Source organism: Lepisosteus oculatus, chromosome 6 (assembly GCF_040954835.1).
Source record: "Lepisosteus oculatus isolate fLepOcu1 chromosome 6, fLepOcu1.hap2, whole genome shotgun sequence".
In the NCBI taxonomy this organism is placed as follows: domain Eukaryota; kingdom Metazoa; phylum Chordata; class Actinopteri; order Semionotiformes; family Lepisosteidae; genus Lepisosteus; species Lepisosteus oculatus.
Window position 1 is genome coordinate 56,064,909 of NC_090701.1, and position 15,833 is coordinate 56,080,741.

At 37.7% G+C, this 15,833-nt stretch overlaps 1 protein-coding gene across 7 annotated transcripts in view; it reads left to right on the forward strand.

The window, feature by feature from the left end:
- Positions 1-15,833, forward strand: part of ptprma (protein tyrosine phosphatase receptor type Ma) — a 238,809-nt gene that overhangs the window by 85,833 nt on the left and 137,143 nt on the right. For all 7 annotated transcript variants that reach the window (XM_069191608.1, XM_069191610.1, XM_015353612.2 and 4 more), the window contains exons 4-5: positions 7,600-7,678; positions 15,715-15,830. In XM_069191608.1, the coding sequence (XP_069047709.1) occupies positions 7,600-7,678; positions 15,715-15,830 (195 nt within the window). The remainder of the gene's footprint in view (positions 1-7,599; positions 7,679-15,714; positions 15,831-15,833) is intronic.

Here is a 15,833-nt window from a genome sequence, read left to right on the forward strand (position 1 = left end):
ATGTCTGAATGAATGTATAGTTCTTCGTTTCTGGAGAGTGTAGTCGTCAATCAATCAATTATGGTTTATTTATCAATGCACGAACAGTACAGCATACAGTGGTGTTGCTGGCAATGAAATGCTTTAAAACCAGTTTCCAGAATTCAGTTTGCAAGAGGAAATAGGTTTAGGATAGATACACAGTAAGTATAAAATGTGCAGAATCTAATGCAGTGCACTTCTAAAATCTCTTTTACAATGTAGCGTACAACTGTAGCCACAGTGTTACAAAAAGGATATTACTGCTCTTGAAAAGGTTCACATTTTTAATTGACCTGTCCACTACTGTAGATCCGCTGTATTCTCGCAAGCAGAAGTACAGGTTAGACCTCCACACATGCTCACTACACTCAACAGGAAACACCGATGAACAACTCTAAATGCATCTCAAGGTGTTTTGAGAAGTCTGGCAATCTGTTTTTGCAAATCTGTACATTTATATTCACACATTTATTCTATTAACACTAAAACTGTAATGTGGATAATCAGTTCAAAGGTAGTTTTGACTTCCTTAATACTTTATGGTTTATTAATAGAATTCTTAATTTACAAAACTATATCTAATTAGCAGCGTAAAACTAATTATATGTGTCTATAATTACAGGGTACTGTAAGCGATTGTCAAAATGAAGCCACCTGGTACTTGGATTACTTTGTCTTTTATGTTGTAATTACAGGGTATTCTTTTCTCTTTCACTGAGACTAAGAGCAAAGGCCATTTCTCAGCTTTGGAGATTATATTGCTTTCTAGGTTACCTCAGCAGGGTGGTATATTATATTTATATTGATATCATTTCAGTATATTTTATATTTCACTTCAGTCTGATTCCTCGCACTGTTTTGAAGTCTCAGTGAATTGCCCTTCTTTTGATGCTGCATCACTTAGAAGTTTACATTGAATCTCCTAAACATATTTTTATGCTTGTAATCCATGGCTTGAGCATGGCGATCACGAGAGGTTGGCATGGAAGGTATGACCTCTCGTATCCCCTTACTGTGCCCTTCATCACCCTCCCCAGTGTGCAGGTGAGCGTGCACATGTAAGCTGGGTGTGTGTGTGTGTGGATATAGGCCAGTGGCTCTGGTCATACTGGAACAATGGGAGACAGAGAGAATGTGTACAGGTAGGAAAGCTGCAGTGGAAAGTGGCAAATGTGTTCAGGCTCTTTCTATCCACCATCGTTAGACTCCGGCCGTGCTAACAGCTGACAGGAAGTACTTGTGACCCAGGCACAGGCAGCAGCTTCTAACAGTCCAACAGCAGGAGTGCTTCTGCACAGCAATAATGTTGGTTATTAACACAGAAGACCAATAAACCTTTCCAGACAGCTCTGAGGTCTGTGTCCCAACCACCTCGCATGTTACTGTTATGAGTCATCATCTCCGGGCTGCACGGTGGCAGTTTTGTGCATGGACATCAGCCTTCCAAATTTGGCAAAGGGGCCCTTGCTTTCTGAGAAATTCCTCTTGTCAAATAATATGTGCATTTTAGGGCTTTTTTTTTATTCAGCCACTTGGTCAGTACAAAGTTGTTTCCGTCTAATTATCGTTTTTTGCTTTTAGAATCTAAAAGATTGGGTCATGACCAGTGCTAATTTGTTTAGATTACATGAGCAAAGCAAAGCAAATATGAATAAATGATTTCCTTCAGCAATATCCTGAAGCAGACTTGTTCATGTTTGTTTTCTGGTTATTTGAATTTCTGTTTGCACGGTATACAGTGTTTTCTGAAAATGGCAGAAAGGAAAAATGAAGAGGCCTTACCTGAGAAATGAATCCCATTTCGGATGGTCTTGTCCAATGTTTAGATGGTGGAGATAACATTTGGTTGATCACATGGGAAGTGCAGGTTTTGACTACTTTGAAGTATCTACTTTAAGTTTCTAGGATGTTAAATGAAGGGTAATCATGAATATGGCATTATACATAAAAACAAGGTATAGCAATTATCATTAAAGGACATCTGCCAGGCATATGGCATTTAGTCTGTCAAACGCATTGCTCTTTGCACTAAAAAATAAAACCCTTTTATGTGAGACGTGACAATAAAATTATATACTTATTTTTCCCTCTTAATAGTATGCTGCAAGATCAAGGTGGATTGCGTTGAAGTATTTTGTGATGCGTTACTGAAGCTAGTGGCTATGCCAACCCCAGTAATTTTTCGGGTTATATTATAGTTTGTTTTTAAGCATTTAGTTTTGACATCTTCTGGATTTTATTATAATAAACTTGTCATGGTGAACATGAAGCTTTTTAAGAACCCAGAGTTGTTTTATTCTTTTTTTTCTTCTTCCTACTTTATTTATGCAATTAATGCTCTGTGTTATTATTTAGCTGGAGAAGTTCATGTAAAATGTTGCCACCGCAGTTTAAGAAAGTTTGAGTATTTCTGTTTGAAAGATAATGTCAAGGATGAAGTTTATTTTCCATTACTATAAAACACACATTAAAGGAACTGGAAAAGTCAGTTTTTAAATGATTTGCCAGGAAAGGGGTTTAAAATTAGTTTTATTTTTACTTCAAGCAATTTCCAAATGTAATTCCAAAACAAACTTTTTATTGGTTTTCACTGTGATATAAGCTCCTAAGAAAGTTACAAAACGCCCTTTATACTCATTTTGTTCTTGTACAGTAGCTTATTGATCTGATGATTTAATCTGGCTTTTCCTGAAGGATCTCTGGGAATCTACTATGGTGGTATTGTATCTTATTCAAGAGACGCTCAGCTCCTCAATACAAATCCTCCCAGTTTCCACTTGTCCATTTCCTCTTTTAAGTTGAAGGCATGTAGATCTTTTAATCACTCTGTATCAAATGCTTAAGGGCATATCTCAGGCCAAGAACTACTGTAACTTCATTTAGAATTTCCCTCCTAGGATGTTAATGAAATTAACATAATAAAATGCCAGTGAGCAAGCGAAAACAATAAAATGAGATTAGGGTTATTGTATATTTACCGTATAATCCTAATAGCCATAACAGGTCATGACACTCTTCATTTTGTTCTCCAAAATTAGGCGCACAGGAGACATTTCATTTACAGAATTTTATTAAATCAATTAAAACTAATTTTAATGGTTTAATAAAGATGTCTCCAAGTGACCTAGATGACAATGTCAGCTCATGAAAATGACACTAATTAGAGTGCTTTGTGTGACTCATTTTCTAGGCCTTATTCAAAAAATGGATGTGAAATAGCTTTTTGAACTATTTAGTGAAGTTAGACATATTAAGCTAATTCAAATGCAAGAAAAATTCTTGTCTGTTCTCATGAATAATAGCAAGAAAAAGACTGGCAACAGATTTCAGTGAATGTGCTCCATCTTATTGTGTGAATTCTGATAGAAATTGTATCTGTTCATTTGTTTAATAGTGACAGAAGAGGGAGAAGGAGTCCCTCTCAATACTTGTTTTTATTGTATGACGCTATACTTGATAGATTTCTTTAAACGATTATAAATTTATTTCTAGCTTAAATCATACTCAAAAGCCGCACTAGCTTGAAAATGTTACAGCTTGTAATGTTGTAAATCATAATGCTTCTTCAATTATAAAAAAACAATATGAATGCAGGGTGATTGTGTTTTATTTGGTGAAGGCTATTGTACTGTAGATACTGTACATTTCACCTGTGTGCCCTGGAACTCTAGTAAACCTTTGGTACAGAAGTACTCATTGTTATGTACAAAATTCATAGTGAATTTTTCTATCAATATTTTATTAATTTTAAACAGCAATTGTAATATTTTAATATTGAAGTTGTTCAGTTGGGTACCTGCAAAAGGAACAAGTAATAGGTTTATTCCCTGCTGAAAAGAGAAGAAAGAAAATACAACGTTTCCGCCATGGAGCCTTCTTCAGGTGTGGGGGCTTCTTCACAGCTCACACCTGAAGAAGGCTCCATGGCCGAAACTTTGTGTTTTCTTTCTTCTCTTTTCAGCAGGGAATAAACCTATTACTTGTTCCATATTTTAATATTGTTTTGTTGTGTGCGGCACCTTCTGATGTCAGATGTTGTCCGAACCTTGTGCGGCACTTCTGTTTCTGTTGGAGTTAATGGAATGATGTTCTGCCATTAACAAAGTTTAAAAATGTCTAAAAGTGTGTTTACCTAAGAGAATGAATTAAGTTACTTTATAGTTACTCCAGATTTCATTCCCTTTTGGTTGTTCTTCCCTGATGAGGAACAATAAGTGAAAGCTGTATTGTGTGAATTGGAACAACTAACCTACAGTATAGCATGCATATGAATGGATGGACTGATAGAACAGGAAACTTCATATATATTAATACTGTAGAATCATTTACCAATGGCCTTCCCACTACAAATACACTACAAATGAGGTCATTTGTCCCATTTAGCTTGTGTTAGTTGTATAATCTAGACTGATTAACAATTATTTCTTTTGGTCATTTATTTTCTTTTATTTTTTATTTTTTAGAAGTACAAGATAGATGTACTGTACATACCAGAGGCAACAGTGCAATAAATAACTGTGCAGTTTATAAACCAGAAGGCCCATCGACCGCCTTCACAGGTCAAGGATATGACACGAACGTGTTGTATATAAAACATAAAATCAAAATAAGTGTTGCTCTGCTTATTCAAATTACTATTGTTTTTATAATCTGGTAAATCTAAACATATACCTTGAAAAGCAGTCAAGGGTGCAGTAAGGACTACCAGACTCAAGAGACAGTTTTTACCTCCGCACTGTCTATTAAACTCCCAGCCCCTCTCACCTACGATCTGAACCTCACAGTGCCTTCTCTCTGACCAAAAACTCAAACACATTGAAATCTACCTCTACCTCACATGTCAAGAAGTTCACTCCCCATCATTTTCTATCCTTTATTTCATTCTGTTGATGTATGATTTTTCCACGTCTGATGTTGTTTTGCACACTGCTTGTTGTCTCTGTCTTTCTTTTCTTATACAATTGTATTGTTGTTGTTTTTTGTACTACTTATCGTTCGAGACCTAGCTAAATAGCATTTCGTTATACCATATACCTGTATATGAGTATAATGACAATAAACTTGAACTTGAAATGTTGAACAATCCCATTTTACAGGAGTCAGAGTGAATGTTCATTTTACAAAGAAAAACTGAGAAATTACTAAAGGATTTACTAATGACCCTCAGTTTTATGATTGAAGTTAGAAATTGTGGTACAGTGAACAAGCTTTACAAGGTAAATGCATTTTACTATTTATTGCAATTCTTTTCCTAAAAAACATTTTTGAGCAAGGTCTTCCCTAAATTTATGATAAAGGTTCAAGGTTGTCATCTTTTCAAGGTAAACTTAGTTTAACACACACTCAAATATACTGTATAGTTTAAAGAGCAGATTGAACTGCATTTGTAAATGAGTGAACAATAAGTAACTTAATGTGTAATGAGCTCATGTCCTTTTCATTACAGAGGAAGGGAGGATCAGAGTAGTGTCACTTGACTGATTTCCTTGTTTCCTGTTTAACATCCATACTGATACAGATAATGTTTTGTGGCAGGTAGTCAGAAATGTTTAACCAGTTGCTTCCTGGCTGATAAGCAACTCGAATATTTGTAGAAGAATAAGATGATCATTATCTGGGAAATGATCTGCTTTGGTCAGATGTAGAAGTAGTCGATACTGTAATTTTTTCAGCAGGTTAAAATAATTATTTTATGTAAGGGAATGATTTCCCTTTGTGCTCCACGTAAGAGGAAGTTTTCAGGTTCTGAAAGGTATGGAGATCATGGAGAAAAAAGAGGCAAACGTACACTTCACAATTAAATCAGGTCCTGTGTTTTAATATTTTTGTGCTACTTTGTCATGTGTGAGTGTTACTTAACGGTGATCAGATGGATTATCACTTAATCTGTTAGCAGAAGGTGTCTTTGGTGTGATGCAACAGTTAGTTGATTAAGACAAAATAGTTGAATTTTTAAATTAACATGAAACGTACAGTATACTGTCTATTTAATTTAACTCATTTTCCAGGGTCAGAATGTTTCTTTTAATCAATCATGGATTTGCAAAGGCTACATAGCCCAACATTGTGCTTCACAGATGTTTCACCAAAGTCTAGGTCCATACAAAACATTGATACCCTGCCCAGAAGGATCAGAATTGCTAGTGCCGTGGTGCCAAAACATAGATAGAAACTATTCAATAGTACATGTGCACTTCACTCAGAGAGCACGCACTGGTTCACAATTACATACTGTACACTCTGGATCCTGAGTTCGTGTTCTGGTTAAGGCGGATGACTGCTATGGAAAAGAAGCAGTAATGATAACAATCCATTAGTATAGGGAAGAATACTGTACATTGAAGTTAAAAATGAGAGGATGCTTGGCTTGCTGTTATATCTGCTTGTCCAAGGGTGTCATCTAGCCAGTTCTCCAGAGAGGCCGGTGAGGCACTTTAAGCAGCATGGCTTGGTAGCTTGCTCCATATACCCCACTGTCCTATTAAACCTGAACCCTGAGAGCCGCAGTTTTGCCTTTCCGACCTTCTGTAGAACTTATTCAGCTGGGCCTTGTTCTGTTTCCACAATGACCTGCTGACAGTCTTTCTCTTTAAAACATGATTTCTGAATTTCACAATTTCGACTGTTTGGGGGGAAAAAAAACTACGGCAGATGGTTTGAATTGTATTGCAGTCCAGTTTAATGCTGGTTAAGGTACATTTGTCCATTTGAGCTTAAGACTCAAGTCTCAGTGCTATAGTCATAGTGCTGTGGTGCTATAGTCATTCATCTACACAAACGGAATTGTCCTCACTTGTGTGGTACAGCAATACTGCAGTGCATGACAGAGATGCACTACAAAGGGTTGTGGCAATGGCACAGAGGATTATAAGATGTGATTTACCATCAATTGGAGAGAATCACTCCATCCGCTGTCACAATGAAGCCCAATCCATCATTCAGGATCTCAACCATCCCAACTACAGACTGTTCCCCCCCCTGCACTCTGGCAAGCGGTACCACACTGTTAAAGCTGGACCACTAGACTCAAGAACAGCTTCTATCCCACTGCAGTGCACATCCTCAACAGCTGACTGCAGGGCCTCAATACACATCTGCACTACGCACTTTTTGCATGGTCTACCTGTTTTTTGTTTTCTCACTACTGCACATTTATTGTCCATAACGTTTATTTTTCTTGTTTTTAATTATTTTTGGAATGTATTCTTCTCATTGTGTGGTGGTGTTGTACTGTGTATGTCCCGAGAGATCAGCGCAAATAAGCGTTCCAGTGTACAGGTACATATGGCAATAAACCTCTACTCTACGCAGTGTAAGCGGAATGATTTGTGTTTTGCATCTTGTCGCTCTGTTACAAGACCAACTCAAGTAGATATTTGATTTTGGCAGCATCTTCCTTTGTTACACAGCCTTTTGTAGAATAAATGAGTCACTCATAATTAATCTTCAATCAATTTCTTAGATTTACTTCAAATGTGTGAAAGAATTTCTTTCAGTGTACACTAACATAACACTTTAACGAACTCCACCTGTGTCTCTAATCACCATGAGGGACTTATGGGACTTCTCATTTTCCAGATCGTGTTTGAAGCACTGACCTCAGGACAACATGGACTCTTGGCCATCAGAGATGTGCAGCTTCAGGGACATCAATGCAGTAAGTCCATCACCTCTCCAAGAAAGATAGGTTCATAAAGAAGACTTGCTTCTCTGTTTCATGATGCCCTTTGACAGCAATCACTACTTTCTAATACAGTAGACAGCAACTCAGAAAACGTATTCTCTTGTCATTTTGAGAGAGGCAGTTCCCAAATGATGAAAAGAGCTTTGTATAAAGCTCATTAAAATACATTGCAAGGTCTGGCCATGACAGAAACAGATGTTTCCAGTTTCATTTAGGTAATTTTCCTTGCCAGTGTTTTTCAATTCAAATTATGTTTATAATGTGTGCAATTACTTGCTTGTCTGGTCATTTTATGACCTTCTTTTAATTAAGAGATGGTTAAAACCTAAGTTGCCCAACATTAACCAAATATTTCAACTTCGTCCAGGTGCTGTATATGCATTTCTTTGAAATCCTGTCTTGGATACACAAATCGTAGCAGCCAATCAATAGGTACTGGAGAATTCTTGTTTAGCAGCACATTTACTTGCTTGCTTTATAATATGTATTATGTTGTCTTACAAGACTCGGATGTATTTCAAATATATCCATACTTGCAAATGTTTGTCACTTAGGATCAAAGCATCGGACAAATTAGTAAAATGTACTAGTACTGTGCCCTAGAGCAGGGAACCTTACCCAGGCAGCTTGAGTAAACCCAGCTGTGAAAATAGGTTTCAAAATTTGTATGTAAAACAAAAAGGAAATTGTCATTTCTGTCAGTTGCTTTGCATGGTGATAATGGAGAATAAAGGAATATTATTATTCCTTCAAATCCCAATAGATGCCTATGGCATTAGTCATCTTCTGCACTAAGAACGATATTGTCCTTGACATCTGCAAATATCTCCTAATGAAAATCTCCATTCAAAACAATAAAAAGCAAATATCTCCATTTTTCAATCTCTTGGAAATCTTCAGTTTTCATCTCCCTGAGTCAAATCCTACTTCCTGAGACATGGTTAGAGGTATTCTTTATGAGATGCTAAATGTCATTTTATATACTGTAAAATGGATTCTATAAACAATTGTTTAAGTGAAATTTAATTGAATCAAAGAGATGGCCTCATTTTACTATGTGCTTCTTTACCTGATGAACCATTGAGCAAACTAAGGGAAAAGCCTAGAATAATTTTTTCAAAGATAGTGATATTCAGTCTTTTCCTATGACGTTTCATTTTGTGAAATTGCAAAATTGTGCATATACATTTTTTAAATGTAATATTTAGAACCTGAATCCTCCAACAAAAGACTTCTAAGGGTAGTATAGATTGCAGTAAATGTGAGCATAAACTGTAGAGAAAGACTGAAATATGTTGATTGCATAAGTATTCAGACCCCTGGACACACATTTGGTGAAAGCACAGAACTTACAGCCAAAATGAACAGTAATTATATTATTTTGAGGTGAGTTTCTAACACTTTCGTACACTGGCTTGGTACAGTTTTTGCCAGTTTTTCTTAGCAGGTTTGCTCAACCTCTCTCATGGGGATCACTTAAAGATGACATTTTTCATGCCTTTCCATAGATTCTGGATAGGATTCATGTCAGGGATTTGTCTGGGCCACTCAATTCCATTCTCCTGAGCCACTCTGGTGTAGCTTCGGCCTTGTGCTCTGTGTCAATGCCCTGCAAAGAAGAGAAAATTCTCCCCCAGTTTTACATGAGAAGTAGGTTTTCCTCTTGGCTTTGCCAGCAGCATTGAAGCATTGTAATTCACGTACCAGAACTGTTGTAACAGGAATATAAGGTGGTCTTCCTCACCAGTTGCCAGCTGTACCCATAGAAATGGCTTGTACACGGTTCCCATTAGATCACCTCTCTTCCCAGCTGTGGGGAATACCCTGGCTCTTACACAGTCCTGCCCACTGAAACCTTTCAAAACCAGCTGATGACTCTGTGCTGTTGTCATGGCCCCCCTCACGCAACATGTCTCACCACCCAGCTAGGCTTTCAGCTGCATAACCTTCCATTTTATTATTATACTGTACTTTATTACTTCTGCTGTATGGGTTCAAGCAGTGTTGTAGCAGCAGTTGTGTAATATGTAAGGGAGAGATCTGTAAGTTATGTTAGCCATTGATTCGTGACTGAGAGGGGCACAGGGGGAAATTTGTACCCCATTTTCCATGTACTCAAGTATTTAAGAACTGCAGTTTTGGTCAGAGTGTAGGAAGCCAGGCAGTCAACACTCTTCCAGTGAAGGTGAGTATAAAATATTCACTGAGTTTATTACCTGGAGATGCAGTAAGTCTTTTGAGGGGAAAATGTGTTGTGTTGATAAGTAAAGAAACTGATCATGTGACGCTGTTTTGCCGTTTTTCCAATTTGATAAGATTACGTTCTTTAGGACAGTTAGGGATAAAAACAGGTTCTTAAAGGTGACATGAAAAGCTTTAACAGAACCTGTTCTCATGGGTAGACGCTCTTAATTTGGTCATTTGAAGTGTGAATAGAAGTATAACTGCAGTGAACATTTAATGGGTCTTGTAACCCTAATTCTGCACAGGCCTAAAATAGATGCTCTTGTCAATACCATTGTAAGAGTATTTATCACCTGATTGAAAATTAAAGGTGAATTCAAAGATGAGAGTTACCAATCAAGTATAAGATTGGGGGTGAGTGGGATAATGCGACTCAAAACTTGTTTCAGAACTTTTGAACTAGTTTCCCTTTATTCCCTTAAATACAACTTTAAAACCTAGCCAAAGCGTGAATATAATTGTAACTACTGTTTTCTTAACAGTGATGGTGAGCTGCAATTGATGTCAACATTTTTTATTATAATAATATTTGGTTTAAATGTGTTAAAAGGAATAACCCAATCTCTTAATGTCATGTCAGTAATTCTAATGATATCCTATAAAAAGGAAAGCTCTACAATCTGGAGCACATACAGAGTCAGTGTTTCTTTTTATTTTCAATGCATTTAGCAGACTAACGGTGAAATGTAAAACTGCTGAGTCAGTTTGTAGATTTCTTCCAACGGTAAATAAAAGGCTCAGTACATGTACAGAAGATGGATTTTGGAAAGGCGAACCAAGTTGTGTCAAATAAAAGTTTCTGCATTCTTCCTTGTTCATTAATTCATAGCACTCGATTTAGACATAAGCCAGACTCTGCACAGTAACATGCAGTGGAGGGGTTGACAGATGTTCCTGCCTGGCCACAGTAATTTGCAGACTAACGAGTTTTATTGTTCCTGGTCTGACTGTAGCCAGAATGTCTGCTTGATAGCTGGCAGCGTACCAATTTAAACAATATTCTTGTTTGCCCCCTTTGTCTTGTACTTTTGAAGATGCATTGGTTCTCTTCAGGGGAAATTTTTTATTTGTTACATATTTATCAACAAAAAGTTTCAGTTTACACAGCGCTTTTTCATCGCATCTAAGGCCTTCAAAGCCGTTCACAACAATACCATGGTTATAGAGACCATTTAATCATGAAAAGCAAGAAGCTGGCTCTTCAGTGAGAAGCAAAATGTACATGAAACTTGTTTGGTTGTTTCTGTAGACTTTCCTTTCTGTAAAATTCCCCCTGTGATGACTTGTGTGTCTGGGATGGATTAGGAATTCTAAATGATCTCTGTCATGGTCTGTTTCTAGCAGTACCCTCAGCTAAAGGCTGGGTGAGGGCAAGGCACTCACCTTGTTCTCCAGGCTAGGTATGGAGAAAGTATTCACTGCACCATAAATATTTGTAAAAAGTACAATAAATGGGGAAACAACTATAGAAGCAAGTTTATTTTGTGATGGACCTGAATATTCAAAAGACAAGTCATTCATTATTATGAGAAAAGTAAATGCTTATATAAGGAGGTGGAAAGAATATGATCAACAGAATGTGTATGTCATTCGCATAAGGGAAATTTAAGTCATAGCAATGGTCGTTTGCAATTAGATGAAACAATCTAGTGTTTACATGGTGTAGTCCGGCTACACTGTCTAGCTTGCTGAGGGGGAGACGTCACTCCTGGAACTGCCTCAGGCTTGAGGCCTGTGAGGTGTGCACCATCCTGGACTCATACTCATTAACATTTCTCATGGTTTTCCGAGCTCTGGGTGATAGACACCTACAAGGTGGCATCTGCATTCTGGCACAAACCGTCTGTTGCAGCGGTAAACTCTGCGATTCCTCCACACACGCTACTAGCCCAGGATTTTCATACTCAAACCCCTTGTTGATCCACCCAGACGATGTCAAAAGTTAATCAGCATAATGACCTATGTCCTGTCAACATGCACCTGCTAGAAAGAAAGATGCCCCTGTGAATTTGTTGCGACAATAAGACAAAAAGACTCATCATGTTCAGAATGTATTAAATGTAAGTTTATGACTAAGGAATAGATTCCTAAATACTCCTTTAAAATGGCTGCTGAGGGAGCAGCTCTTTTGGTGTGCTTTAGCTTGTAACAAGATCGACATCTTGGTGGCCTGATTTTACAATGCAATATGTCAGTTAATTAAGATCACAAGTTGGAATCACTTTCCATAATTTGATTAGCTTTGACTTCTGTCCAAACAGACATTCTGTTTTCTCTTATACAGTAACCTAGATGCTTGTCTGTTCTGTATTGCTGTATTAAACTTTGTGTTGAAAACTTGCAATATCGATCATGTAGTATTATATTATTAGTAATATATCATATTCGTTTTTTTACTTAACACACTATTAGTAAATGCCAGAGGAGCAAATTATTTATATATGTGGAATCTTTATTTACTGTACTAAGAGTTATTTGTAGAATTTTATCTACATCACTTGCCACTTTTAGAGCATTTTGTTTACATTTCCTCTGTGCAGTTCAACCTGCCCTACCTTCCTAATTTTCACTCTGTTCATTCCTTCTCCTTTGTGATAATCTCATTATGCTGACTAATGCATCTGAGCACCCTAAGGAGTTCAGGACTCATGGGTCACTCCCTCTTATAAGGGCTTTGAGATCCTCCAGTGCACTGTATTTATCATGACTGTTGCCAACAGAAAGTAAAATTCAAAGAAGTTTCAAACAGCTTAAAAATTGTGAGATAAAAATGTTAGTGAGTTTAATTTCTTTTAAAATTAATTACAAGGTACAAGTTAAATGTTTCTGTGACAGTGAAAACCCATCCATCAGGGATGTCATATATACAGTAGCTCCATACTGCGCCTGCTGGTTTTCATTGCTTCTGCTGATTTATGAATCTGTATGTATTTAACTATATGTAATGATCCTTATCCAGCAACAATACTTTGTGCTTTTTCAAAATGGACTACACAGAGATCACCATCTGCTAAAATCTGAATGTTATAGAACTTCTTTTTCAAAGGCACATCATGCTGCAAAGCGCTCCATGAAGAATTTAGATTTGAGAAAACTATTTAAGATAACTGTGAATGCACTGGATAGTTTGACATGATTATTTGACATTCATCACATCGGAAATAAGATGCGTCCTCTAAAGAGATAGTAGGTTTGGCAAAGGCAGGATTGTTATCCAACCTCTGTAATCCTTTAACTTTATTCATTTATTGTTACCATGGAAGTCTATTGAGAATAAAAGTTTAAAAGTTAAAATGTTGCTCTGGAGTATACACAATTATACAGCAGGACATTTTCTGGAGCCATTTGAGTGCACTGCCTTGCTCAAGGGTGCAGCAACATGGCCACCCCCAGGATTTCAGCCCATAAGGCTCCAATGCAGAATATGGAGCACTAAAATCTAGTGCATTCTACTGCCCATCAGTTAAACCATTAAAACAGTGCAGCACTGCTCTCTGCACAGAGGGGTCAGGGTACAGTATGTCTGTAGAGCACATACCTGTACATGTGTGGAAAGCATTTGTATCGCTGTTTTAGGTTTAACTGAAGCCGCTCTTTAAAGGAGTGTTGCTATACTGGTATAGTGAGAGATCAGTCCCATTGTCTTTGATGAAGATGCTTTCCAGCATTGCTCATTTACTGTTCTTAATGTTCTTTGATGAACATGGATGTTCATTATTAGTAGAAGGCCTTACTTGCCCTAGTGGTGTCTGTGAGCGAGGAAGGAGGGATAGGAGATTCAGTCTGTTGTCCTTTAATGAATATCAGGTGTGTTTTAATCAAGACGGGGAATATTGTCGCTAGAGGTCCAAGAGGGAGAGGAAGAAGCTTCTCCCTTGTGTGTACGGGGACAGCAATGAAATAATAATTAATAAAAGATTTAAAAACTCTTATTAGAGCAATTAATAACCAAATGCGTAGCATGACAAAGTAAAGAACTGAGGATTACCTCTTAATGAATTTGGAAACACTGTACATTTCCTTACCCTACACTGTGCCATTCAGTAATTCAACACGAAACACAAAATCAAATACACTGTAAATAATTAAAATAAGGTGGCACACATCCGTTCGGACTGGAATTTCCCAGAACACCCCAGCAGGTCCACTGGGGGGACATAACTGGTGCTGTCCCTGAGATGGTAATCACAGGTCTGGGGTTCTTGATTATGAGGGATCCCATGAGGCGGTTCTTTACCTTTGTGTCTTGCCTAAATTGCAGTCTGGCCTTTCTCCGTTGGGCCTGCCTTGAGTTTGACCTTTATTCAGCTGGAATAATTTTCCCCCCTCTCGACCTCTGCTGTGCAGTGAGGCTGCTGACACAGAGTGACCGCTCTGCATCACCGTGCTGGGCTCTGCACATCAGAAGTGTGTCCCTCGCGCCACAGAAAAAAAATGTCAAGGATTTCTGAACGTTTCAAAGGATTTCTAGAACAAAACCAAACGGCCAGGCACTCACCTGAAAGAAGAGGAGATTCCCAAGAATATTGTTCTGCCATGTGATATAAAAATAACTGGCTTAAAGCAAATTCTTGAATTTGTTAAAAACTTTTCAAAGAATTCCTAGAAACAAATGGCTCGGCTAAGATTCCCAGGAACTGGATTAGGAGCTGAACACAGCTCATCGCTGGGCTTGCAGTAGTGCAGCTTGATGGCATGTCATGTACAGTATGAGCTGTGCTCCTCTCTTTCTCCTAGCCCAGACAGTAGTGGCTCTTTGTGCTAAGAGACTTGTCCAGTTTGTTTTAGGTACACTGCTGACACACTTCATATCGGCCGTACACGAGTGCTGTCAGGAGCCATGCCGTGTGTGTTTCCAATACTTTGGTATTTTGTTGTTATTAATGAAAATGCCACCTTGAGTGGTTTACAGTAATAAGAGGTCTCTTTGATTATTGAAAATATCCACTTACGTACTTTTTTTGAGAAGCTGAAATTGGGGGGGGGGGGGATACAAACATTAAGATTTTAGGGATTAGATTTATAAATATTTGGTCCAGGTTTCATACTGTTGGAGGCGGTTTCTAGATGGAAGACACAGCTAAAAGCAATCTGTAGGCCCAACCAGATTTGAAAGGAAGGAAACAATGACGGGAATCTTAACTCCTCACTAGATACGAAGTTGATTCTTGTACAGTCTGTAGCTCCACATGAAGCCTGTATGAGTTGCTGACATTTTAAGTCCTGAAAGATGTCTGAAATCACGAGCTGTGTAAGCGGCCTTGTACAATACTCCATTCACGAGCAGATTAAGTGAGGTAAGCTGCAAAGTGGTTTAGCTTTATAGTAAAATTAAGGAAGATCCACAGCATCTCGGAGCAAGTTTTTTGGACCATTATTTTTAGATCACATTAAAATAATGGTACAAAAGGACATTGTTAATGGAGAAAAAACTAATATACAGTAATCAGATAACCAATGTTTGACTATCTTCTCATTCTTAAAATGGATTTCTTATTGTTGTATCTAATAAACTGTTTAAAGTCTTGCAGTTTTCTTAAAAGGTTATACAGTATATTCAGCACGGGCTGTCACTTTTCCATCTCATGGCGTCATCGTGAATCAGAAAATAATACTTTTGATTTTTAGGCTTTTTTTTAACTTTGGATCACTGTTCTACAGTAATTCTTACAAACATTACTCATTTGAGCAATCAAGATGAAATGAATGGTTTTAGAAGTCATGTTTAATTTTCTTTCTCATACTTTGACAACTCTCTCTTCCAGTGAATACCCCTCACTTCTTGCACATAAAGGGTGTGGAGGTCAACGCTGGACAAACAGCTACATTTCAGTGCACCGCAAATGGACAGCCCAACGACAGCTACCACCTGTGGTTACAGGTA